The sequence below is a fragment of the Scylla paramamosain genome, chromosome 38 (genome assembly GCF_035594125.1).
Source record: "Scylla paramamosain isolate STU-SP2022 chromosome 38, ASM3559412v1, whole genome shotgun sequence".
Lineage (NCBI taxonomy): Eukaryota > Metazoa > Arthropoda > Malacostraca > Decapoda > Portunidae > Scylla > Scylla paramamosain.
Window position 1 is genome coordinate 12,741,235 of NC_087188.1, and position 27,500 is coordinate 12,768,734.

Genomic DNA, 27,500 nt, shown 5'->3' on the forward strand with positions numbered 1-27,500 from the left:
TGCGCGTGTGTGTGTGTGTGTGTGTGCGCGTGTGCGTGTTCAAATGACATCAATCAATCCCTTTTATCAATTTTGTAATGCTATGTAACATAATTTTTCTATCCAACTTTACCATTTTTGTTACTTTTTGCAATTTGTCATGTGCCTCTAACCCATTTTGAAGCCTTCCTTTTCAGGCGGATATATATTTTTAATGGAGTAGACTAGCACAGTATTGATGCACAGCCCGTCACAACAAACTAGCAAAGTGTCCACCAATGTATAAGATAAAATTAGACACCAGAAGGTTTATTCAATTCACCAATGTCCTATTTACCGTACTAGCTTATTGACTACCTGTGTGTGTGTGTGTGTGTGTGTGTGTGTGTGTGTGTGTGCGTGTGCGAGTGCGTGTGCGTCTGGTAGTGTATGTCTGTATGTAGTCTTGTGTACGTATCACTGTCGTAGTTCTATTGTTCACAAGGTTGAGTAAGCTAGTGAGCAGAGAAGAGTAATGATAACCATGATAAAAACAATAACTAGAGAATGTTGGATCACGTCACCACTATTTTTTTTCTCTCTCTGTCATGAACGACCTTGCACGCTTCTAATGGACGCCTCCCTGACCTCACCTGCCCACACGCGCGTCATCTACCTACCAGGACTAAGACTAACAATGAATAAACAAACCAAGTCCCACACAACACGAGAACTAAAATTACACAAGTTCCCCACACTTGCAAGCCTTTCCCCTTGGAGGTGTGTTGGTTAATCCTTGGGTATTGATATTGTCTTATTGTGAGCGCAGACAAAGTGTGGAATTGTTCAGTAAAAATATCCAGGGTCTCCAAAAATGTTTGTTTTAAGATTTCCGAGTTTGTTGTTGGTTAAATCTTGCTTATTGAGATTTTTCATTCCAATGTGAACAAAAATAAAGCGTAAAATTCTTCAGTAAATTAAGTACAATTTCTTAATCAATACAAAGCTATTTATTCATTCTTGTTGGCATGTTATTGTTGGTTAAACATTAAAACAATATTTCTGTTCTATGAATTAGAATGAAGAAAGAGTAAAATTCTTCAGTATATTAAATACAAATAACTATTTTTTCTAGTCACTATAAGGAAATTTAACTAATTATTCATATTCCCATGCTGTTATGCCTTTAGTTTGTGTAGAAAAGAGTAAATGACCTCCATCAACCTCATTAACCCCTTCAAATATTCAATACTCCCCTCAAATATTGAAATCTAACTTTAAAACAAGCAAGCCACGCCAAGACCCAACCACTTACACTCAGCTTCAAGACAAATGTAATCACATACTTCCCCTTTTCCAATTACGCAACCAATAACAATAACAACCAATAACACTTTTGTAATTCCACACACGAAAAAATAAATAATAAATAACCACAACAGTTCAACATGGAAAAAAAAATTCTGTATTTCCACATTAAACCAAAATGCAAGAGTTCCACAAAAAATGACGAATGCACTCCACATAAGAACTTAAAACTTCCATGTGGAAACTAACCACTGTAGATCCACATAGGGAAAAAACAACAAATCCACAGGAAAATAAAGCAATCCTGTGTTATTTTCCCTTGGTAATAGAAAAAAAAAACATGAAAACGAAAACAAATCACAAGAATAGAGCGATCCGGGTATCATTTGCACTTGCTACAAAAAATATTATGCAAATCCACATGGAAATAAGTTCTATATATATATTTTCCATAATTAATCCACTCACTCTCTCAGCCCCAACAATAATAATAAAATAAAATCCACCATTGCACATGAAAAGGAACATAAATCTTAATCCACAGTTAATCCACTCATGACACTTACTATTCCAAAAATGATAAAAATACAAATCCACATAAGGAACTTAAACTCAATACCCATTTTAATCTGCCCACCTACCCAAGCAATCCAAGAAAATAACAGAAATCCACATAACCTTATATCCTATCCACATTAATCCACTCACGACAATAACCCAGAAAGCAATAATTACATCCACATCACAACTCTATACTATAAATCCACTCACTGGTACCAAAATAACTAAATCAAAACACAAACAAGTACTCACCAGACTCGGCAGTGTTGGGCAGGTGGAGGGCGGGCGGGGCTCTCCTGTAGCAGCTTCTAAGACTCTGTGGAAAGAAATGAATCTAACATGAGAATCTTTTTTATGAGAACCCAGCAATGTGTGTGTAGGCAGACATAGACCAACCTTCCCTGTGTACCTGAGTGACCCTTTCCTCTCTGGCTTGTGGTTCATAAGTGTCTCCTCTCCTAGGACTGTTCAGACTACTACTACTACTACTACTACTATTAGTTATCTACCTCCTCTGGTTGGCCGCAGCTTTTTTGGTATCTACTTACAGAACTAATTCATTCAGCTGTTACTTATATTTATGGTGTTTATTTATTTTTTTTTCCTCCCCAAGCTATCTGTCAGCACACTTTAATAAGTATGTTTCACACTTACTTATATTATGTGTTCTTATATTTTCACTACTACTAATACTATTGCTACTACTAACACTACTATTACTGTTATTGTGAGTTGGTGTATGTCCTTCATGTAGCTTCGTTTAGAGGCGGCAGCTCCTTGAGGAAATCAACAGGGGAAGTGAAAGATTATGAAAAAAGAAAAAAAAAAAAAAAAAAGCCGACTTCTATGTTTGAGTCAAGCTTATAAAGAAAATTTGTCTTTCAGTCAAGCTTAAAAGTAAAGTTCGATGATCTAAATCAAACTTAAAAGTATATTTAAGTGCTTAATTTAAGTTTATTTTTTTTTTTTTATTTGAACCTCAAAAGTAAATTTCTACGTTTGATTCAAGCTTAAAAAAAAAAATCATCGTTTCGACTTAGAAATTAATCGTATCATGAAAATTCTTTGCTTCTGCTTGAATGAAAACTGAAGGCTTAAAAAAAAAAAAAAAGCAGATATTCAAGATTTAAGTCCAAAAACACCACTTTATCTGAGGTCCTTGAGTGAGAACCCTCGGCTTCACTTCCTGACCCCCAAGAACCTGTCGCCTCTCTTAGACTAACACAACTACAGTTCTCTATGTCGTGAAATAACAGAAAGTTGTCTCCACAATATTGGTTGTTATTATTATTACAAGTATTGTCCGTGTACCACCTAAACCACCAACAACCCGCACCTCAGTACCTTAATTAGATCACCTCCACCTGTCCCTTGGCCCCTTAGAATCCACTTCGCATCCTATACCCTTATATTTGTGATCCTCCACCAGTCCACCGCCCCTTAACTGTGACTCCCGCGCGGCCGCCACCACCACCACCACCACTACCACTATCACCACCACCACTACCACCAAGTCACACGGCCGCCAAAGCAGACTGACACTGCTCTGGCATTTTAATTATTGTATTTATGTGTGTGTGTATGTGTGTGTTTGGGTCTTCTCTCTCTCTCTCTCTCTCTCTCTCTCTCTCTCTCTCTCTCTCTCTCTCTCTCTCTCTCTCTCTCTCTCTCTCTCTCTCTCTCTCTCTCTCTCTCTCTCTCTTACCTGTAATTAATTGTTGCCACCTCTCAAACATTCATTTCTGTAACTATTTCACTTCGTCATTATACTGTCAACAATTTACAAGGTTCCTAGAGTTTCTTAATTACTTTGATTCTTCCTCTTCAGGTGATACTTCGCCTTTACCTGTCTATTTATACTACTGATACTGTTGTTTATTATTCTTAAGTATTTAGTATTTATTATTTTTTTTCCTCCTATTGATATGACTGTTTTTGTAACCTATACATTCCTCTTCGGTTGTCTCTACCTGCTATGATACTGAATCTTGTCTGAAAACTTGTCAGAACTTGTTATTCTACATTTATTCTCTCTGTAAATGTGTCTTTGTATGCTTGTTATTCTTGTTAATCTATTTTCAGCATTTATCTATTCCTCTTCATTCATCTGTTTTTTTTTTTTTTTTTTTTTTTACTTCTAAGGTACTACTGAATTTTCTACTTAAATCTTCGTGTGGAAGAGATTTTTCTCCCCCCCTCTTCATTTTCATGTCATTTTTTCTCATCACCTTCACTTTACTTTGTGTGACCCTCAAGTGTTCTCAAGATGCCAGTCAATTTCTCACTTCATGTCAGTATTTTTCTACATCGTGTTTATACCTGCCCTGATTTTTATTCTCATCACCTTCATTTTACTTTGTGTGACCCTCAAGTGTTCTCAGGTGTTAGTCATTATATCAGTCTTTACTTCTATATCACGCTAATATCTGCCCTGATTCCCTCTGGCCCTCAGCATCTCTAAGTGTTCTTGCGACCCACAAAGAGCCAAGTTATGCAAAGTTATGTCAAGTTATGTCCGTACCCACTTCTATTAACATCTGCTTAAGCCAGAACTCCCCTACACTCGATGTCCACCTCACCTTTCACCTGTCCACTGGCCCTCACCTGTGGAGACCTGTGTTTTAACTTCCAGACGTGACCACTAGCACACCTGTTCTTACCTGGCTAGTGTGCAGTCCCCGCCAGTCACACCTACCCTCATCCCTACCTGCCTGACATCCTCCCTGCCTCCCTGTGTCCAATTCCTCCCTAACACTGGCGGAGGGCTACACGCGGCGCTGGTAATGTTAATAAGGCAAAGAAATAAGGTCTTGTAGAGTTAACGCAGAGTCAGTGAGGCGGAAATGACAGGAAATGACGAGTATTCTAATAATTTACGGTGTGTGTATGTGTGAGTTCGCAGCCAGACTGTAGTATTCCACCTTACCATGAGTATTAAGGAGTAGTGAGTATGTGAGTCATTTTATGGGTCATCTATGAAAAATTCAGACCATTAAATGTTTTGCAGTATTCATAAACGAGAGGAACAGAAGACTGATTTGACAGGAAACTATTGCATAAGTCCAGACCATTCTTTAGGGAAAACCAAATCAGTGAAAACGTTGCAGGAAAGTAAAAATAAAATGAAAGAGAAACAGAATTACGAGACTCTACAAAAACGTTTCCATAGACTTAGTTCTCAAAGTCGTATGGGAATAAGAAACACAAGCACTTTGAAATAATTGAAAAGTATATAGTTTTTAATGCGGTGTTCATTCAGTAACACCTGACTACTAATGACTATACGGCACATATTTGCTGAGGAACCTTATGTTATTTCGCAAGGCAGAAAATAAAACTGAATGGTCAAACACGTATGTACAACTCCCTCACTCCTTTTGCCCCTGGTGATGCATTTAAAATCACACAGGGATCGCCACGTGAAGATTTGCTGGTTTCTTGCAGCTTCCTTTATGTTCTTATATATAAATTTACACCACAAACTTTTACCAAGCTTAAGAGAGAGCCATAGCAATGAAATAGTTAAGAAAACCAAGGTAGCAAAAGTTCCAAAGTAAAGTTTTAAGAAATTCCTAAGGATAATAATGACAAAATTACTAATTACACTAATCTAAACGGTAGTAAAGGAATGTTAAATGTGATTACCAAGAATTCATGCTTCTAAGAATAAAAATGACTGAATTACAAATCACGCGGAATCTGAACGCTAGTAAAATAATGTTAAATGCAATTACCAAAGTTTAATGCCGAAAAAAAATCATGTTTCCTTAAGACTTGCCAGGAGGAACGAAGGGAAACTTAACAGAAACGTGACGCTAAAGTGAGTCATGAAAAGAAAATGTGCTTCAAATGGATCCCTGATATTTGAATCATAAATACGCTTGATGGATCACTAATATATGAATCATGAAACACCCTTGATCCAATTCTCCCTCATGTGCGAAGATTAACCGAGTGATGGAGGAAGAATGAGATTGTTCGGGGGCTAAAAATAGAGTCTGGATGGAATAGCAAGAAAAAATTAATCGAGGTGAGAGAGAACGAGACAGAACGAGACCGAGAGAGAGAGAGAGAGAGAGAGAGAGAGAGAGAGAGAGAGAGAGAGAGAGAGAGAGAGAGAGAGAGAGAGAGAGAGAGAGCCCTACCTCTCAAGACTCAAATGAAAGGGAAAAAAGAGAAGAAAATAAAAACTCTTAATCCGAAGTCATGAAACCAGCCATCCGAACACCGTCATTCTTGAACCGGCCGACGAAGAAGTGCACTGTGACTTCAGCTTCAGAATACCGCAATGCAGAATTCGAGGAGGAGGAGGAGGAGGAGGAGGAGGAGGAGGAGGAGGAGGAGGAGGAGGAAAGAGTGGGAGAGGAGGAGGAAAGAGGAAGGATGGAAAGAGAGAGAATGGGAGAGAGAGAAAAAGAGAGACAGAGAGACAGTGTGTGTGTGTGTGTGTGTGTGTGTGTGTGTGTGTGTGTGTGTGTGTGTGTGTGTGTGTGCGTGTGTGTGTGTGTGTGTGTGTGTGTGTGTGTGTGTGTGTGTGTGTGTGTGTGTGTGTGTGTGTGTGTGTGTGTGTGTGTGTGTGTGTGTGTGTGGAGGCAAGATCGATACCGAAACCGCAGGAATTTTATTAAAGTTTCCAATCTGCTCCATTTTTTTCCCCCAATCTTGAAATGTGTTGAGGGAAAATAAAGGGAAAAAACTCATGATTTATATCTCTCACACAAAGGACAAGAAGATTGCCTCGTATTACTTTCCTACTTTCCCTTCTGTTTTCCTCTTCCCTCCTTTCCCTCCCTCCCTCCCTACTAATCTCCTTCATGTTTCCTTCACGTCTTCCTTCCTTTCTTCCTCTCTTTCTTTCCTTCTTCCCTTGGTATTTATCCTCCTGTTTCCCGCTGATTCTTCCTCTTTCCTTCCCTCACTTCTTGACATTCTTCCTTTCTTCTGTCTGCTTCCTCCTCCTCCTCCTCCTCCACTTTCCTTCTTTCACAACACAACTATCATCTGTTTCCCCTCCTCCTCCTCCTCCTCCTCCTCCTCCTCCTCTTTTTTATCCTTCTCTTCCTAAAGGAGGAAATAAACAGTAACCTCACGTAAGGTTACATCATAAAGAGGAGGAGGAGGAGGAGGAGGAGGAGGAGGAAAAGGATGGTCGACACAACACACAAGCACTCAAAGCTGTAAGAAGAGATTTACTGAACCACATTTTTCCCTTCCAACTTTACTTTTTAACTAATGGAAGTAATAATGGCAGTCAATACGAGGAAATATGACAACGACGAAGGACTTACAAAAATAGCCACGAACGGTGAAAATGAATGATAAAAATGGCGCCATTAGCAAACGATGGTAATGTGAGAGAAATACGAACTGTCATCACTGGCTATGAATAACTGTAATGTCCATAGATACAAATAATAACAATTTGTCAAGGTGGAAAATAATTGAGAAGTCTATATTTATTTATTGTCTATGTAGAAATTAATGTTGCCTTTTACTTACTTCATATCTCTCGCCACTGACAGTAATGCACTTCCTTTTTCCTTTTTTTTTCTATAAGTATTCTGACGCACGGATCACGAAGAGACTCTATCACCCATTACAAATACGATGACTAATGATAATCAGCCACAGGTTTAGGAGTCAATTCCCACTAACGGCAATGTGTGTGTGTGTTTTTTTTTTTTACCAGTGTTTTCTGAGTAATGGATCACGAAGACGGTCAGCCAATTGAAATATGATAACGTTTGATCATTGCTGGCAGATGTACCGATCCATTCAGTGCATTAACCATTTCACAGCCACGGTTGTCCTATCACTCAGACCATTGCAGAAAAGGAAACACGGAAAATAAAGAGCTATGTTAACTTAATTCCCTCAGGCTACAGAATAATCTATGAGAGTATAACATCAATATAAGCGCCGAAAAGCTTGCAAATGATTAAGAGAACGATACCTTAGCAGCATAAAGAGTTAAGGCTGAGAAGATCACTTTAATGAGCGAGTGGGTGAATCAGTGTTACCATATCCACGCATCGCTATGGCCACAACACTGCGCCAGGAAGCGACACGATTACAATACAAGGGCAGGAGTGAGGCGCGGCCCTTCATTAGACTGGAAGTAAACAGCAGCTAAGAGGTCACGTGACAGACATCAAAGCAAAATGTTATGTTGGTGGTGTTAATAATAATAATAATAATAATAATAATAATAATAATAATAATAATAATAATGATAATAATAACAATGATAAGTGGAATACTGCAGTTTCGCGTCACGGCGTGGACAGGTGAGCGGTGACATGGCGTGCAGGGGCCAAGGTGATCCAGTGCCGCAGTGCCTTCCCCAGCCAGGCCACGCCCCAGGCATTCCCGCCACCCTCCAAGGCGCCTGTCACCGCTGCCTGGGGCGGAGGGTGCCTGGACGGGCGGTGGCGGGGCGCGGGCACCTCAAGGCCGATCACGTGTTAGGACAGAGGGCAGGGCAGATGGGAGGGCAGGGCAGGGCAGAGAGCAGGGGGTAGAGGACAAAGGGCGGGGCAGGGCAGAGGGTCACAGTGACAGCATTATAAGTTCCGTTAATAGTTAGAGTCCCAAGTTATAGAAGTTCTTTTGTATTCTTCCTCATCTCATTCATCAAGTTATCCACGCACTCATCGAGCATTCCCGCGCCGCTCCACGCCCTCGGTAAAGAGGCGCGAGCGAGGCGCTAGTGTTGCGTTGGTGGTGGGCGGTGGCGGCGGCGTGGTCGCCTCCCCCGCGTGCCCCTGCCAGCCATGTACAGCTAAACTCTCTGTTGTAAACACTGTGTGGAGTGAAGGCTTATTTCCTGTGTTTCATGGAGACAACTGCATTTCTTCCAGAGTGTGGGGCGGCGTGTGTGCCTGCCTGCCCGCGCCCGCGGCACGCCCGCTGCCAATCACGATAAAGAGACCTCCCTCCACCCCTCCCACAAGCCCCTTTCCTCCCCAGTACCGTGTCTCACCCTCTCCAGCCTCATGCCCTCCTACTCCCTCACCCCAAAAGTTTCACTCCTGGTCTCCACGGGCGGCGCGGCGCGGCCCGGCAGGCAGACACCGCCGCTCCTCTGTACTATTCGATGTTCTCACTGATGTCAAGCGCACGTCCCCTTCGCCCCGACTTTCCGCCCCGCCCGGCCCGCGGGCCAGGACGGGACGGAGGGCAGGGATGGGGGCGCGCGCACTGTTAGGTGTAGCACCGCTTTTGTGTGGTGAAGACATGCCCTCGGGGCGACCCTGCAGCCGCCTCTCACACTTTGGCAGAGCCGCGCCACGCCCGCACCCCCTCATGTCATGCGGGCGTGGCGCAGGTCCGGCCGCCCGCCACCTGCCCACCACACGTGGGCACGGCAGGCGGCACTGGCCGGATCGGCTCCCAGGCGGCTTGCCGGGCCGCCCCTGGGGCAGGGTGGGAGGGTACAGCGCAATGACCGCAAGAATCACAGTGCCGCATGAGATCTGCACGCTCAAGGCATTCACAGCATCGTTTTGTGCCGCCACAAGTTGTGTGTGAGAGAGAGAGATAGAGAGAGAGAAAGTGAGTGAGAGAGAGACGCACTTCCCTTATCCCGCGCGAGCCGGTGCCGCCTCGTCTCTCCCTCTGTAGTGTGCCGCTTCCCTTGGCTTGTCTGGCGCCGCTTCGGGGCACCGCGATCACAACAATGAAAAGCTTGCCGGCTCCCCGCGGGGCTTTCATTGAACTGACCTCCGCCGGTGTCCCTCTCAGTAACACCCGAGCGTGCCGGCGGCCGCGCCCTCAGGCTGGGCGTGTCGTGTCCTCCGTGGAGGGCGCGGCGCGGCCTGCCTGGGGATCCGGGCCCCGGGACCCTCACAGCATGACGCGGTAACTCACTTAAAACTTAACCCCGGCCCGGCGCTCCCAGTCATAATCCCGTTAACCCGAGCATCCCTGTGTAGGCCCTGTGCATCACGCTAGGTCAGGCCGGCCCAGGCTGGCGGGCAGGCAGGTATCCAGCGGCTGAGGCCTCTGTGCACACACTAATGTCCCGGGTAGACTAAGACCTGGCGAGGGCCGGCCCCCGAGTGCTCCTGAGTTGTCCTCTCACACACCTCGTCTCACTGACACACACACAACAGGACCTCACACTAATATAACACATGATTAATCTACACTATTATGATTTTGTATGAGTTTGTTGTGATTTGTTTGTAACGGCGTGGTCGCCACAGTAACTGTCGCGCCACGGCTGCCTCCCTACCTCCTTTGTCGTTTTATTTGTGCCTTGATTTTCAGTGAAGCTTTACCCAGAAGACGTAACAAGACCATTCTTTTAATTTCACCACATGTTTTACAGCCTTAGTTAACTCCTGCAGCAGACGCAGCAGCCTACACCTGTTCATTTGTACCTGTGATTTATGTTTATACCTGGATAGGGACAAAACAGCGCCAAGCAGGGCCAGGCCACACAGGAAGGGAAGTGACCCAGGGACGGGAAGGGACAAAATTTAAGACCACCAGACCAAAACACTCAAAACAATTACAACGTTACATTTTCTTTGATTCATTTTATTCACCCCGGGAGACGCTGCACCGTGCAGTGACCGCCCCTCTCCCCGTCACTCCCTTTCCCACGCCTGTTCACCCTGAGCAAGGTTTCATTTCCCTTTGTGTCCAAGCGAGACGTTCTAATCCAGCCTTTTATTTGCTTCCCTGTGCCTCCTTTTCCTTGAGTTCCTCCAGGGCTAACCAGTGGATAGGGACACGCCACAACGTTCACACACTCACTACAGATTTTTGTGTTAACCCTAAGCCCGCACAGCCGCCGCCCGGCCACACCACGGCCACTGCAGCAGGGGCGCGGAGGTTTAAGGGTTTCGTTTACCCTCGACAGGCTCCACTGAGGCTATAGGGATAGGAGAGTAGGCCTGTCCCGAGGTCTCCCGCGTGCGAAGAGGCGAGGCTGTGGTCACGATGAAGTCCCACCACGGCCTGTGTCTTCCGTCATGTGTTCTGTTTTGTACTGCTGCCGATAATAATAATAGCAATAGTAACAATAATAATAATGATAATAATAATAATAATAATAATAATAATAATAATAATAATAATAATAAAAATGATAATATAAAAAATAATAACAGAGCGCGTCAGTTGGCGTCGCACACGAGGGCTTAGCGCGTCACGCTCGTCCAGAGGTTTTTCAGGAGAGCAGACTTGCAGGGAGGGCAGACCAAGCGTGGCCGTGGCGTGGGCGCGGCGTGGTGCGGCGCGGGCGCACACCGCGGGTAGGCCGGGCGCGGGAGCACTCGGGTGACGGTCTGGGTTCTTGGTTTCCGCAGGTGCTGGCTGTGATCTCCGTGATCTTCATCGTCATGTCGACCCTCGCGCTCGTGCTCAACACGGTGCCCAGCTTTCAGGGGCCGGAGCAGGGCGACAATGAGAAACTGGCCATGGTGGAGGCCGTGTGCATCACCTGGTTCACCCTCGAGTACGTCCTAAGGTTCGCCGCGAGCCCCAACAAGTGGAAATTCTTTAAAGGGGCGATGAACGTGATAGACTTGCTGGCCATCCTGCCCTACTTTGTCTCGCTGTTCCTCATAGAGTCCAACAAACACACGGATCAGTTCCAGGACGTGAGAAGGATCGTTCAGATCTTCAGAATTATGAGAATTCTCAGAATTCTAAAGTTAGCCCGACACTCGACGGGTCTGCAGAGCTTGGGCTTTACTCTGAAAAATTCATATAAAGAGTTAGGTTTGTTGATGTTGTTTTTAGCCATGGGCGTGTTAATCTTTTCGAGTCTCTGCTATTTTGCGGAAAAAGACGAGAACCCTGTGTACAAAAGTATCCCCGAAACTTTCTGGTGGGCGGGCATCACGATGACCACGGTGGGGTACGGCGACATGTACCCCATCACGCCCCTCGGCAAGGTGATCGGCTCCGTGTGTTGCATCTGTGGTGTGCTGGTCATTGCGCTGCCTATTCCCATCATCGTCAACAACTTCGCCGAGTTCTACAAGAACCAGATGCGGCGAGAGAAGGCCCTCAAGAGGCGGGAGGCCCTCGAGCGCGCCAAGCGAGAGGGCTCCATCGTCTCCTTCCACCACGTCAACCTCCGCGACGCCTTCGCCAAGTCCATGGACCTCATAGACGTCATCGTGGACACAGGTAGCGTTGCCCGCTCGCTGCTGGGGTCGCGGGGCGGGGGCTCCCTGCGAAGGCCCTCCCTGGGGCGCCCACAGTCCCCCACGGGCGGCTCACACCGCTACTCGAAGGTGGCGCAGGCGGCCCCCGCCGACGTGGCGTCCGTGCCCTCCCGCGACGCCTCCCCACAGCCTTCACCCTGACCCCCACCCCCATCCCAACCACGCCGTGTGCCACCACCACCCATCCACCCATCCTGCCTTGGCATCCTCCACGCCCACGCCACTACCTCACGCCCGCCACAACCCTCACTTCACCACTCACCTCCCTACGCCCTGTACTTCACCCCCAGAGACTTCCCCCCCACGCCCTCCTCTCTCTCTCTCTCTCTCTCTCTCTCTCTCTCTCTCTCTCTCTCTCTCTCTCTCTCTCTCTCTCTCTCTCTCTCTCTCTCTCTCTCTCTCTCTCTCTCTCTCTCATTCAATACATCTTCCTGATCGCGCCCTGAATCACCTCTTCCATCTCTCCCCCACTACTCCTCCTCCTCCTCCTCCTCCTCCTCCTCCTCCTCATCCTTCCTCCATTTGCACTCCTGGTTCATTCTTCTCCTTTCCTCCTTTCCTCCTTTTCCCCACCCAGTACCTTCTTCGTAAATATTAGAGGACCACTTCCAAATACAGATTTAAACATGTAGAACACACACACACACACACACACACACACACACACACTAAGGAACACAGCACAGACACAAACCATTATTCACACCACCAGCAACACCACATACTCGCCTTAATCTGGCATGCGTCACATCACAATAATCTGACAATGTTATAATTGTCATTTAGTTAGATGACCAAGTGTAGGAACTGCTATAGACTCCCCTTAAATATTACCCTGGCGCCGTTTTCTTTCATAAACTAGATGAAATGAGAAAAAGAATAAACTAACCTAAGATTCTGTGGCGAGAAACTATAGCCCGTTTTCTCTGAGTCATGAAGGAAAACCGCACTTGAGGTGTGTTTTAAGGGCACACTTTGATATTCTTGATCCATCTGTTTCCTCGTTACGTGATGGCACTTTTAGACCTCGATTTGCATATCAGACAAAGTATTTTTCTTTTAGATTTAGCCAAGTGACTCCTGTTTCCTCCTGTGTCCTCCCCTGCCCCCCTACCCTTCCTCAAACACGACACAGTGAAAGGTGTGTGTGTGTGTGTGTGTGTGTGTGTGTGTGTGTGTGTGTGTGTGTGTGTGTGTGTGTGTGTGTTTGTTTGTGCGTGTGTGTGTAAAAACAAACTATATAAATATAAACTTTTCAGTGTATAAATATTTCTCTCTCCTTCCTTCCACCTCCTCTTCCTCTTCCTCCTCCTCTTCCTCCTCCTCCTCCATGTCCTCCTCCCCATCCTTAATTGTACTGGATGTTGTGTCTACATTCCGAATCACACACACACACACACACACACACACACACACACACACACACACACACACACTCACCAAACTTGAAGAACTATAAAGAAAAAGCAACAGAAAAAAACAAAATAAAACACTGCAAAACAATATACAATAACACAACATACACACCTGTTCCCTGTACCACCTGTATATCACCTATCCACACACCTAACCTACACACCTACCTCTCCTCCCCTCACCGACGACAGGTGAAGGACGCCCCCCTTACCCAAATCCAAACCTGTACCCCCACTGAGCAGGTGTGTCGCGAGAGGGCACGGCCACACCTGTGTCTGGGGTCAAGGCACACCTGTCCTTTTGCACACCAGTTGTTCTTGACTCCAGGCCGGAAAGCATGTGTTCTGATAGTGTTCATATTATTAATCACCAAGTAAATGCATTCAGTTGGCTACACCATTATTATTTTTGACTCTCACCGTTTATATTGCTAATTATATATATATATCTATATGACTACAATTAAGAGCACCGTGATATGAACTAACCAACTAACACTCCTAATTGTTTGTTTTTTTGGTTTTCTCTTAGTTTTTTTTTCCCATGACAGGCTTATGATGCTTTTTGGTTTCATTATTATTATTATTATTATTATTATTATTATTATTATTATTATTATTATTATTATTATTATTGTTGTTGTTGTTTTTGTCTCTTATTCGAGTTAACACTGCACTCATTGTCTCTCAGTCTCTTTTTTTAATATATTTGTAGATTTTAAAGAGTGAAAAATTAATATTTGTGGGGAGGAAATTGTGTATGTGCAAGTGTGTGTGTGTGTGTGTGTGTGTGTGTGTGTGTGTGTGTGTGTGTGTGTGTGTGTGTGTGCGTGTCTGTGTGTGCGTGCGCGTGAGGCAGTCGTGCCACCCCTCTCCCCCCCTCTCTCCCTCTCTCATAACACTAACCATCCCCGCTTCCCTAAAACTCAGTAAAAAACAACCCAGAAAAAAAATTAAAAACAAACCCAAACATTTTAAAATACACGAAAAAAAAAAAAAAACATTGCCTTAAAAAATTAACTCTTAAAAATAACACGAAAATAAACAAAACAAAAAAAAAAAAATGAAACCACAATAAAAACAAAAGCAGGTCGAATTTTTACACCAAAGGGAATCGAACACTTTAATCCCTACGTGAACATCTCAATGAACACACTTTTAAACGACCAGAGCCCCTTGATTAGCCTCCCCAGGTGTGCGTAGGTAGAGAGGTGCCAGATGGGTGACACAGTGCCTCAGAATGCCTTGAGATGAACCTCCTCACAATAACAAGAATTAAAACCAATATTCAATCTTACAAATCTACAATAAACGAGAGAACACACACAAAAAAAAGAAAATGTCACCTCAACTACACGCACTTGTTAAAATGTCAATATTTTCTTAAGTTCCTGTATTATTTTTTTTACTTTTTTCACTTTTTTTTTCCATTCGTTATATTTTGCGTATTTTTTCCCCTTAGTGTCTTAACTCGTGACAGCCTCGACCTTGTGTCACAGTGAGGAGAGGCGCGTCAGGTGAGGTCTTGTCCCCCACTCACTCATCCCACTCCTTCTGTGATCGCCCGTAAAGTCACATTGAGTAATAGACACTTAACCTACCACAAGCGGCCGCTACGTCCTGTCCTGTAGATTAAAGATGCATTGTCAGCGGCATATTCTGAGCTCCTTTCACCGTAATGGGATAAAAAAAAAAATACTAAGACATCTAAAGCTACTTGGAGTGAATTAGCCCACCCAAAAACACCTGCCAAATACAGATCAAGTAGAGAGTGATTACGGATACTTATACGGATAAAAGTATTATGATAGACTAAGAATATTACTCTGACTCCTTGTATTATTCCTCTCTATGGCCACAAGTTTTCAGACATAAATAAAGAATGACTTTTACATGCCATTTTCTCTCATTTGTCCATCACATAAGTTGACACGATACAGCAGACAAACAGACAGATATACAGCCTCCATGAGAACTTAAAGGCACACACACACACACACACACACACACAAGTACACGAAACCGTTACCATTACCATAACTAGCACACACACACACACACACACACACACACACACACACACACACACACAGACACACACCTCACCACCACCACCACCACCACCACCACCACCAGCACCACAGTAATTCTCAGAGACAGTCTTTCTCCAATTGTTACAGAGTGCAGAGTTTCGCCAAAAGGCTGAGTAATATTCTCACTTGCAGTTGCCAGCAGGTAGTTGACAACGTGACTGAGGCACCAACTTGACTTAAGTACGGTTCTTGCTCATGATTGGAGTTCCGTACCTTGTTTACTTCCCTAGATGATGATATGATGATGACTGCTAAGAGAGAGGAGCTTCTTCCTTTCATCTACAGACGCTTAGTTGTCTTGTTAGTTCCGTAGCAAGTCTTGGAAGTAGAACAAAGTCTTATTTTTATCATACAGTGATTCAAAGTACATAGGAAAACTCATTTTGCCACAGAGCTGCATATGACTCTATGTGTGTGATTGTACGTGTGAGTGTGTGCGTGTGTGTTACTGGTTTTTGGCACACACCTCACTGAGCAAAGACAGACAGGTAGACACAGGTAGACAGACTAGACTCAGTAGCTGCCTCCACCCCGCAGTAGACAGTCAAGACTTCCACCAAGAGGCAAATCTTCCACTTGCTCACTCAAGAAAGAAAAGAGAAAGGAAAACACACACACCTCACTCTGATACCTATGAACCTTTTTTAACTCCTAAGTGGACTAGTTGGTTAGAATGCATCTGTCTCCCTTTCCTCTCCCTCCCTCTCCCTCCCTCTCCCTTTTTCCTATTCCCTCTCCTTATCCTCCTCTCCTTGTCCTTACTTTTCTACTTTTTCCTGCTTTTAACTCCTTTTTCTATTTTTTTTTTTTTTATCTTTCTCCTCCTCCTCCTCTTTCTACTTTTCTTCTTTCTGCAGTTCCCTTTCTTTCCTCCTGCAAATCCAAGTCCTCAACCCTCCTCCTCCTCCTCCTCCTCCTCCTCCTCCTTCTCCTCCTCCTCCTCTTCCTCCTCCTCCTCCTCCTCCTCCTCCTCCTCCTCCTCCTTTTCCTAACCTCCATTTTTGTCCCTTGTCAAGCCGTAATGATCAACCGGTGTTTTTGCTTTTGTGTAGGCCTACCTAAGCCTATTTTGGTTCCAATTTTTGTGTATACTAAATATATATATCCAGTTCTTTCTATATATATATACAGAAAACGATATATAACTTCCTTTTTTTATCCCAATATATAATTTTGTATCCGTGGAAGTTTTCATATTTTCGTTTGATCATTTACAATTTTTTTTTTCCAAGTAGTCTGTGTTCCTGGCACTCAAACATGACCCGTATGGTACAAGTAGACACTGACACGAGACACATCCCTTAGAAAGACCAAAAGATATCAATAAACAAGGGAATATTAACGTTTTTCCTACTCAAATCGTGACCCATTCAAATTACACGAGGGATGTTTTCCGTGACAGTTTAAGTGGAGGTGTAGGAGCATGCTGTCACACCTGGCTTGCTTAATTAGGTGCTCACGAGGCAGGTAGGAGCAGGTGTTGCGATCCCACTGCCCCCTCCTCCTATTGTAGTAGTGTATATAAATTATTCTTAGTTTTCGTTGCTTGTGTCTTTCCTTCACTCTCTCGCGGGACACCACCAGGGGACGCTCCTCTCATATCCTCCGTTTTCTTTATATTGTTGAACGGGTACTGTCTTAATATTTACACCCGCCCCTTTTTTTTTTTTTTTTTTCCAGACGTGTTGGTTTTCAATACACGCACCTAACCCATTTTCTTTGTTTTTCTAAGGGGTGTTTGTATATTTACTCCAATCATCCCAAAATCGGTGTTTTTATCTCGTGCTCTTACCGTTTTCTCTATTACCTGTATATTTTTCAAGGGGGGCTCATTTAAATGTAATGCTTGAAATGCTACTTTAATCACTCGTTCTCCTGATTAAGTGTAAGTCCCGTGAGAAAGTAAGGTCATGTTTGGAACGAATGGTGACCTTCTGAGTTATAATAAACAAAACAACATCGACCTGTAGCAAAAAAGATTGATAACTAATCCATTCAAATTCCCCCTGAACATTTTATAGCTCCCTCAGATCACCATTTGGACTTTTTACTATCAAGAAGGTTCAAGATATTACGAGTCTCTTTAATAATTCAATACAATCCTTTATGTGCCCATCTCCCTCTCCCTGTAACCCTAATGTTCCCCTCTCCCTTCTCGTTCCCCTCGCCCCTTCCCTCCCCTTCCCTCGATGTCTCCTCAGTCCTCAATACCTTAAAGCCTAAAGTGGCGGGTGTTTGTTGAACCTTTTGAGCTTTATGGGTACAAATGGCATGCAGGTTAAGGGAGAGTAATGGTATGTGAGCCTTCCTCCTCCTCCTCCTCCTCCTCCTCCTCCTCCTTTTTCTCTTCTTCCTTCAGGTAACTTATTCTCCTTTCTTCCGACCTCAACAGTCTCAGGTGCAGCAAGGAAGGAAGGAAGGAAGGAAGGGAGACGAATGAATTCAGATTATATTACATTACAATCCTTCCTCTCTATCTCTCCCTTCCTTCCTTCCTTCAAATCCTAAGTAAGAGGATGAGGAAGAAGAAAAGAGCATGCCTGGGGTTCCTAAGATGCTATGTCCCTCCTTCTCTCCCTGATCCTCCTTCACTCACCCCTAACCAACAAGGAAGAGGAGGAGGCGCATAGCATCATGGGTACAGTAGCTAGAATAGTGGCGCCCATAAACCCCACACCCTGCTAACCCAAAGACCCTTGCTTGGTATAACTAGCTGGCTGAACCTTTGTGTGTGAATAGTGATGTAGGTCTGTTTTTCTGTCTCCCATCACGATCCAGGCCACAATATGTCACAAGCGGATGCAAACTCGGTAGCAGGGGAGTCCATGAGAGCTGGGCAGACCGGGACAGGATGCTACAAGAACCACGAGCACCACATGGGTCGTCTGCAGAAGGAGGCGCAGCAGGGAGCAAGAGGAGATACCGGGGTTATTCCAAGTGCTCCAGCCCCTAACATTCTCGACCTTCCCCCCACGGATGAGCAGCGGCCGCCCACCTCTCCCGAGTACCAGACCCCGGTGAGTGGTCCCACAGTCCCCTCCCAGTCCTACTACTACCCCTCGTCCCCCCCATCCTATCAGACCACTCGATTTTGATGTTTTGTTTTACTATGACTCTCTCTCTCTCTCTCTCTCTCTCTCTCTCTCTCTCTCTCTCTCTCTCTCTCTCTCTCTCTCTCTCTCTCTCTCTTTTATTTTATTACTGTTTATTTTATCTTCTGCATTCTGTTCTTTTCATTTTTTTCGTTCTTTCGTTATTATTGTTTCGTTCGTTTTATCTTTAATTTCTCTTATGTATTATTATTTGTTAAGGAATCATTATTATTGTATTGTGTTACTCTTATTTTGTTACTTCCCTTCAGTACTAAAAATAATTATAACTGCATGATTTGTTTTTATTACTTCTTACATTATTATTACTATTATTATTATTATTATTATTATTATTATTATTATTATTATTATTATTATTATTATTCTCTTAACTATTATCATTACCATTGTATTAATTTGTATTTTTGTGAATCAGTTAGTCCAATTTTACTTTCGTTCTGTATTCTGTCCTAATTTAAGATTAATAAACAACAATTTCTGTTTAGTTCTTTTTTTTAACCTAATTAAAACAAAAATCCTAAAATTTTCCTTAGTCATGGATCAATTTTTAGTATTTTCCATTACTTTCCCTCAAAATCTTCAGTTCTACCTTTTCTTTTTACTAACTTTTCTTTATTCTTATTGGTATTTCCCTCAAAATTTTCAGCTATTGGTTTTATTTTCCTTCATTTAACTCTTTCCCATTTTTCTCCTCAATTTTACGTTTTCCTTTTTTTTTCACTAACGTGTTCCCTTTCTCCATCTCAGTGCTTCGTTTTCTTTTCTTTTCTTCTGAATTCTACGTTTTTTTTCACTTTTTTTCCCATTTTCCTCAAATGCTAAGATTTATTTTTCGCTTCACAAACCTTTTCCCATTTTCCCTTCCCTTTCCCCATTTTCTATGCGTGTGTCTTGGTCTGAGATGTTTGTGTGACACCTCCCGTTTTCTTTAGAGATATGGAGTCGCATGAAGGAAAACAATAACAATATGCATCAATTTTTTTCAACCTCCCCCTTAAAACCTGAAGCTGAGGTCCGTTTTCTATCATTTTTCTTCGTACAGAGCCCAGAATGCTTCGTGTTTTGTACAGTGACGATATAAATACTCTCTGCTATTTTCAATTACTACTGTCTCTGTTAGTCTCTCTCTTTACACCTGGATTTTAAAAAGGTGTTAATTTTTTTTCTCTCTTTCTCAGTCTTTTATAATATATATTTATATGTAGAATGGATCTATTGTTTGTTTGTTTGTTTGTTCGTTTGTTTAAATATTCTATCATCTTCATCATTATCATTATCATTTCATTTCTCATTACATCTTTCTTTCTTTACTTTCATATTTTTCTCCATTTTTTTTCATCAGGTGTTCTGTATTTAGACATGTGCTGAAAGTGACACACACACACATACACACACACACACACACACACACACACACACACACACACCTCGACATTTTCCTACACCATTAACGAGTCCATAAAATATTAATACAAAGTGAAGAGAACATCAATAATTACACAAGATGACAGCAATCATGCGACACTCTTCCCTCGGTCATTATCATCATTCTTTTATTCTCTCTTCGGCACCCACTCACGCATTCCTGACGGCTCACGAGCGCGCACACACACACACACACACACACACACACTAATGGCCACTTTGATGAATAAATAAATAGTAACGTTCTTCTTTTACCACTACTACTACTACTACTACTACTACTACTACTACTACTGCTGCTACTGCTACTACTACTACTACTACTACTACTACTACTACTACTGTTGCTGCTTCTACTACTACTACTACTACTACTACTACTACTTTTGTTGCTGCCTCTACTACTACTACTACTACTACTACTACTACTACCACTACTACTACCACTAGCACCAGTATCACAACAACAACAACAACTACTACTACTATTACTACTACTGCTACTACTACTATTACTACTACTTCTGCTTCATCATGATTCAGCATTCACCTCATTACATTAAACACAGAGAGACAGCATAATTAATAAGACCAGGTAACCACTCTGAATAATAATAATAATAATAATAATAATAATAATAATAATAATAATAATAATAATAATAATAATAGAAACACTGACACACAGACACACAGACACACCAAAAACAAACACAATCACCCAATCACCTAATCATAAGAGCGATAATCTTGTCTATCAATAGAACATTTTAGCCCTTATGAAATGTTAAGTGTCCCACTGCTACCACGACCACCACCACCACCACCACCACCACCACCAATTAAAAAAAATGCCGCCTGCCTGCATGACCACTTAAATTCCTCCCCTTCATTAGTGCCCTTTGCAGTGCCTTGTTGTGTAAATGTACCTTGTAGTGCTTTAGTGGCATTTACATACAGCCTAATTTCATGTACGTTTTGATGTGTACGCTAGGGTATGTGTGTGTATGTGTGTGTATATAAACTGTATGTGCATCTCTTCAGTTTCCCCTTGTGTGTGTGTGTGTGTGTGTGTGTGTGTGTGTGTGTGTGTATAGATGTAGCCTTTTAAATCTTTCCTTCCGCAGTGGATCTCTTTAATAGTAAGTGTTTTTTTCCCTTGTCTTTTTTCCTTTGTCTTGTCTTGTCTTTTTTCCCCTGTACGTTTAACACACTGTAGGTACCAAGACTTTAGAAGGAACTGTAAACTGACTTGACTCTCTCTCTCTCTCTCTCTCTCTCTCTCTCTCTCTCTCTCTCTCTCTCTCTCTCTCTCTCTCTCTCTAAGGACTCTACACTTACGTAAGATCTTCATTTTCTTTAGTCTGTGTTAGAAATGAAGTTTTCAAGACTAATGTTCTTATCCCATTTTCTATGGTGTGTGTGTGTGTGTGTATGTATGTGTGTGTGTCGGGGGGAAACACTCTTTTTAGTAGTGTCAAGTATAGCATGGTCTTCCTGTAGGCACCACATGGACCATTTTCTATTTCCACCTCACATATTTCTTGGTATAACTCAAAAATTTATACTATTTCCCCAACTACCTATTTCTCCCAGTAGGACATAGAATACTAGTGTTTGTTACCACGTGCACTAGAGATTTTAAACAAGTTACTCTTTCTTGCACCTTATAATATAATGATAATTCTTCGTAGTTCCCCCCTTGAGTAATCCTTACAGAAATATCTCTCCGTTTTCTTTGTTCCTCTTGTGTTCAGTCCTATCTCGCAACTCCTGACCTGGTTCTGATCATCCACGTGTGCCTCAATCCTTCATTAATAAACGTGTTTCTTAAAAATATCCCTGTTAACTTCTACTTCCCCAAATCAAAATAAAACAATCTATCTTCTGATAAAATTTACTAAAAAAAATTAACTTTCTCTCTTCCTCTTTTCTTTCCTGTAGTTGTCCATTTCAAATTTCACATTCCCAAAAATTTAAATAATCCATCCTTTAATAGAATATACTAAAAATCTGAACTTTCTCTTTTCTTTTATTTCCTGTAGTTGTTAATTTCCATTTCTACAGCATTTCAGTCTCTCTCCTCTCTCCCTTAACAGAAAATTAATAAAAAAATTAAAAATCCCTCCTTGTTTCTCTTTCTCTGTCAAGTATTTTTCCATTATTCACTTCCTTCAACCAACATCTTTCGTCTCGTCAAGTTTTATTTCCATCTCACTTTTCATTTACCTTACGATTCTACTTTTCTACATACTTTTTCCACCATTTTTCATCCGCTCAGCCATCATTCAACTCTTCCACCTTCCTCTCGTTTTTAAGTCAATCTGCATCCTTAGCATTCAAACATCAACCATAACTTCTGGCCAATTAACTTTTTTCACTGCTATGGACATTCAATAACACTCAAGGCACTGCATAAGCTAGAAGATTTGCATAGACACACAAACAGATGAATGGGAGGTTAATCTCATCTTTTCCAGGTTCCAGAATTAGCTAAGAGACCAAAGCAAGGAGTAAAAGTCAATAAAACACTAAGATACAATGAAAAATCTAAGTGAAAAATGTTCAAATCGAAATCATACAAAAATCAGACTCTTCAGAATTTTCTAACAGTACAAAAATAAGTATGTGTCTATGAAAACTGTAAGATATTATGAAAAATAGCAGTGAAAAAGGTTAAATGATCAAAAACACACATTAACCAAACTCACGCTAAACCAGTCCAATTCTTCTACGTAATCGCTACCCCATACCAAACTAACACTAAACTTGATCATTCCTCCCACTTAATCACTAACCCGTACCAGACATGCTAAGCTTCTCCAGTTCTCCCACTCAGTCAGTAACCATTGCCAAACTTATACTAAACTTGTCCAATTCTCCCAGCCAATCACTAACCTGTATCAGATTTCTGCTAAACTCGTCCAATTCTCTCACCCGATAACCAAATTCGCACCAACTTAAGCCAAACTTTTTCAGTCTTTAACCAATCATTAACACGTACACAAACCCCGTAAATAATGAACCGTCACTCTTAAGTTAATACATCAATGCATCAGCGAAGCTTATGCTGAGACCCAATCAGTGTTTTAAATCAGTGAAAAGTAAACATTTGTAGATAATTTAACTGGAAATGCCTCACAAAGTATCAGTCATTTCCAGTTCTAAATTCACGGATCTGGGAACTGAAATTTTAACGAATGGTTTAAATGTAAGTATAAACAAACACTAAAATCAAAACGAAAAAAAAAAAAAAAAGTAGAGCGATTTTTGCCACTAAAGGGAATCAAAAACTTAATCTTTACGTGAAAATCTCTACATGCATATTTTTAAACGATATGAATTCCTTACTTTGAAGTCTTGTGGGTAATAATGTACATGATATTTAAGGTGATGTCCAAAATTAAAGTTCCCTCATCCAATTGTAAATAATCCCACAGCAAGCATTTTAAATTAATCCTCATATATCCATGTTAAATTCATCATCATATTTATTTTTTTCATCTTTTCTCTCTGTTTCAATTTTTCATCTCCTTCAAACATTTACATGAGTCATTTGCAAGTATCTCATTTATATACATCAACGTTATCATATTTACTTCTTATGTCCTTTTTTTTTTCTTTTTTTTTTCATTCCACTCTAAACTTCGTACAAAATTCATCAAACACTTTTCTTTGAACGAGATTTTATCATCACTACTAATACTCTTGTTAATCTTATCTAATATTTACTTAAGGTCTTCCATATTTTTCTTTGTTTTCTTATTACATCTTACTTTTGAACGAAGATTTCTACATAAACTTTTTTTTTCCAATTTGCACCCTTTCATTCACTTCCTCCTTATCTTTCATAGTAATGGATGAACAAACTTTTCCTTTCATCCATTTTATCACATTCTTTTCTATAGGTCAACAATTATTTTCCCTTTTAATGCCTATCTTTTATCAATTTCCATTTATATCCAATTCATTAGCCCAAGAAACTTATGAAAATTTTTATAATAACAAAGATTAGTCATTAATTTTAGTCAAGTATACCTTAGGAATAGTGTTCAGTCTTATTTTCTTCTTTAAAAACTATCCTATGTTTCATTTTACCCACCTATAATACCTAAATTTTTATCCTGTCATTGACACTTCAGCTCTTACAATAAAACTTCTTGTCTCTTCAACACAGTCACCCATCACTTCCTCAACCATTTCTTAACCAGATGACGCAACACTGTCACAACCTGTCACTCTACAACCCGTTTTCTTTAACACCTCAGCCCCCCTTGACACGTTTTCTACCACTCCTTGTCCTTACGTCCACTCCCATACACGGTTTCTTTCCTTTAGCCCTCTACGTTTTCTTCCTCCTACACCTTCCTGGCCCTCGTTTTCTTCCTGCCAGCAGTCACTCCGCTAACTTGACGCCCATTTCTCTCCTCTCAGTGAGTGTCCCGTCCCTCCTCCAGCCCTCTCACCCCATTTTCCCTCCGTTAACTGGCGTGTCTTTCCCGTTCTCTGCCTCTTCTAGGAGTTGAAGAGAAAACAACGGCATCTCCTGGCTCTTGGTGACACTGTTAATGAGGTCGACTGTTGTTTTTGCTCAACCAAGGTACTTTATCACCCTCCCGTACCCCTCACCCCCCTCTCCCTCTCTCTCTCTCTCTCTCTCTCTCTCTCTCTCTCTCTCTCTCTCTCCTCTCTCTCTCTCTCTCTCTCTCTCTCTCTACACTGGCACCGGACATGCTATTATTGATTCTAAAGATTTTCTAGTTATGTGACTGCAAGGTTTCTAAAGTTTAGGGTTTTTTGTGGGTTTGGGGACAGTGTTCAAAAGGTTTCATGTCAAGTTGGTATTACTGCTTAGACTTTCTTGGGGCTTCATGATGATATAAAGTTAATGACGGTTGTTGTATCAATGGTCTATCTGTTTATATACCACAGACATACAAGATATAATAATAATGATAATAATAATAATAATAATAATAATAATAACAATGATAATAATAATAATAATAATAATAATAATAAGTTCTCAGTACATTTTTTTTTTTTTGCATCATACACGAACTAGCGATTCAATACTCTCTCTCTCTCTCTCTCTCTCTCTCTCTCTCTCTCTCTCTCTCTCTCTCTCTCTCTCTCTCTCTCTCTCTCAACAACATTCACGCAACACTGAAGAAATTAATGGCGAAAACTTACTTGAAAACACAATTAAACACTAACCCCCTTTCTCTCTCTCTCTCTCTCTCTCTCTCTCTCTCTCTCTCTCTCTCTCTCTCTCTCTCTCTCTCTCTCTCTCTCTCTCTCTCTCTCTCTCTCTCTCTCTCTCTCTCTCTCTCTCTCTCTCTCTCTCTCTCTTACCCACAATACACACAGCCACCACGCAAAGTAACACTCAAGATTCATAAAACATTCCAAACACATTCCTTTCCATGTACAACCGTGGAAGAAAGTCATGCACCTTTCTACACTTCCCTCCTCTGCTTAGCTTCTTCCCTTTACCCTAAGTCCTCTCAACTGCTTAGAATTTGTCCCTTTAATAATAACACTGGTGGGTGAGGACTGTGGGTAGAGAGAAGCCACTATAAGAGACACGTGGTTGTACTGTAGGTGTTTATGACTTCTGGCCTCGACTGTACAAATATTCTGTTTCTATTCAGGTGTACTGAGACGAAGTAATGAAAGAAACCACCTTGTCTAGTCCTGTATTAGTGATGGTAGATCTGAGGGCACTGAGTTACGAGGGAAGGCACAACGAAGTAGAACTCTGTATGGGGAAGGTGTTCATGACTTTTAGCGTCGACTGTACACATACATTTAGATTCTATTCCAGTGTGTTCGGTGCCAGTCTGAGGAAAAAAACAATAAAGAACAATAATGGACAAAGAACAGAGGCATTTTTTCTCTGTCGTAAAAGAAAAAATACTAGCTCAGTTCATTATTAAATTTAAGAGTAGTTAAATAAATGACTAAATTGCTAAATTAACTATAATTCTCTCTCTCTCTCTCTCTCTCTCTCTCTCTCTCTCTCTCTCTCTCTCTCTCTCTCTCTCTCTCTCTCTCTCTCTCTCTCTCTCTCTCTCTCTCTCTGTATGTGTGTTTGTTCTCTTCCAAGACCAAGGAGGAGGGGAAGGAAGGAAGGAAGGAAGGAAGGAAGGAAGGAAGGAAAAGAAGGAAAGGAATAGGAATAAAGGGAGGGAGGGAGGGAGGGAGGATAGATGGCTCCCTTTGAACCCTTTGGACACTAACCAACTTGAAAGAAACCGACGTCTTATACTTTTCACCTCCCTTTATATTGTCTCCCCTTTTATCCCTTTTTTTTCATCTCCCTCTTCGTGTTTCGCTCCTCACTGGTGTTTCGAAACGCTTCACTCTTACGAACGAAGCCCCGAAGCCTCCTTTTCTGAAGCCTTTTTAAGAATCTTTTTCTTATAGGGGATGGGTATGAGTTCAAATGAATATGATTAGCGAAGAACCCCCTTTAATTATCCTACTCCAATATCCTGAAGTCTTTCTCTCTATCTCTATCTCTTGGTGTTATTTTGGTGTTCTTCGGTTCACTGTATCATTTGGTGCTTCAGTTGTTTCTTCTCTATGTTACTTAATGTGTTCAATGTACTGCACTGCCTCTATGACGATCCATACTAACCCAAACAAGAGCTATGTGGAGAAGCGCCGTCACCTCAGCACTGTATTACATGTTACTGTGGCCTCCTGATGTACTCTTCAAGACTACGTGTGTATGTGTGTGTGTGTGTGTGTGTATGTGTATGTGTCCTTGTCTACTGTATACCTCCTTCCACTCCTGGCGGCGTGTGTGTGCGTGCGTGCGTGTGTGCAGACGTGACCGTCTTCCTCGTATCAATCGTCCCTTGAACCCCAAAAAACCCTTCAGTTCTCGCTTAGCCCTTCGTCAGTTTCTCGCTATGCCAGTCGTGCCCTGACCTCCGTTGTCTCGTGTCATGTCCCTGGGCACCGCGTCTGTCATCCCAGGGGCGTCGATGTCCTTGGTGGATAAGTCACTGTCACTGAACCTCTGAACCCGTTCCCCTAAATGTTCGTGTCCTTCATTACACACCTGCTCGACAGTCCTCCTCCTCCAATAGGACACGACGGAACAAACGACGGGGCAGCTCAACGGTAACAGCACAGAGCCTGAGGGCCCGAGTAGCCGCTACCTTGCCTCCGAGTCCCCTCCCAGTGTGTTCAACAAGGTAGGCAGGCGGTAAAGTTGCACCGGGCATCCCAATCTCTCTCTCTCTCTCTCTCTCTCTCTCTCTCTCTCTCTCTCTCTCTCTCTCTCTCTCTCTCTCTCTCTCTCTCTCTCTCTCTCTCTCTACTCCATCTCCCAACACAAGGGTACATGTTCTCTTTCCCCTGTGTGTATTGTAGGTTCACCAACTTCCCTCTTCCACTGCAGTCCTCCACCTCCTCCACCGTCACTCACGC

General features: G+C 42.3%; 2 protein-coding genes across 7 annotated transcripts in view; one reads left to right on the forward strand and one right to left on the reverse strand.

The window, feature by feature from the left end:
- Nucleotides 1–27,500, reverse strand: part of LOC135091793 (short-chain dehydrogenase/reductase family 42E member 1-like) — a 143,119-nt gene that overhangs the window by 91,949 nt on the left and 23,670 nt on the right. For both annotated transcript variants that reach the window (XM_063989762.1, XM_063989761.1), the window contains exon 2: nucleotides 2,080–2,143. The gene's annotated coding sequence lies outside the window, so the exon portion shown is untranslated. The remainder of the gene's footprint in view (nucleotides 1–2,079; nucleotides 2,144–27,500) is intronic.
- LOC135091790 (potassium voltage-gated channel protein Shab-like) overlaps nucleotides 1–27,500 on the forward strand; it is a 150,238-nt gene that overhangs the window by 84,400 nt on the left and 38,338 nt on the right. For 2 of the 5 annotated variants that reach the window (XM_063989754.1, XM_063989753.1), the window contains exons 3-5: nucleotides 11,145–11,973; nucleotides 18,298–18,536; nucleotides 27,158–27,265. In XM_063989754.1, the coding sequence (XP_063845824.1) occupies nucleotides 11,145–11,973; nucleotides 18,298–18,536; nucleotides 27,158–27,265 (1,176 nt within the window). Of the gene's footprint in view, nucleotides 1–11,144; nucleotides 11,974–18,297; nucleotides 18,537–24,576; nucleotides 24,658–27,157; nucleotides 27,266–27,500 lie in introns of all 5 variants that reach the window. The other 3 variants (XM_063989757.1, XM_063989758.1, XM_063989756.1) reach the window with 2 other exon arrangements.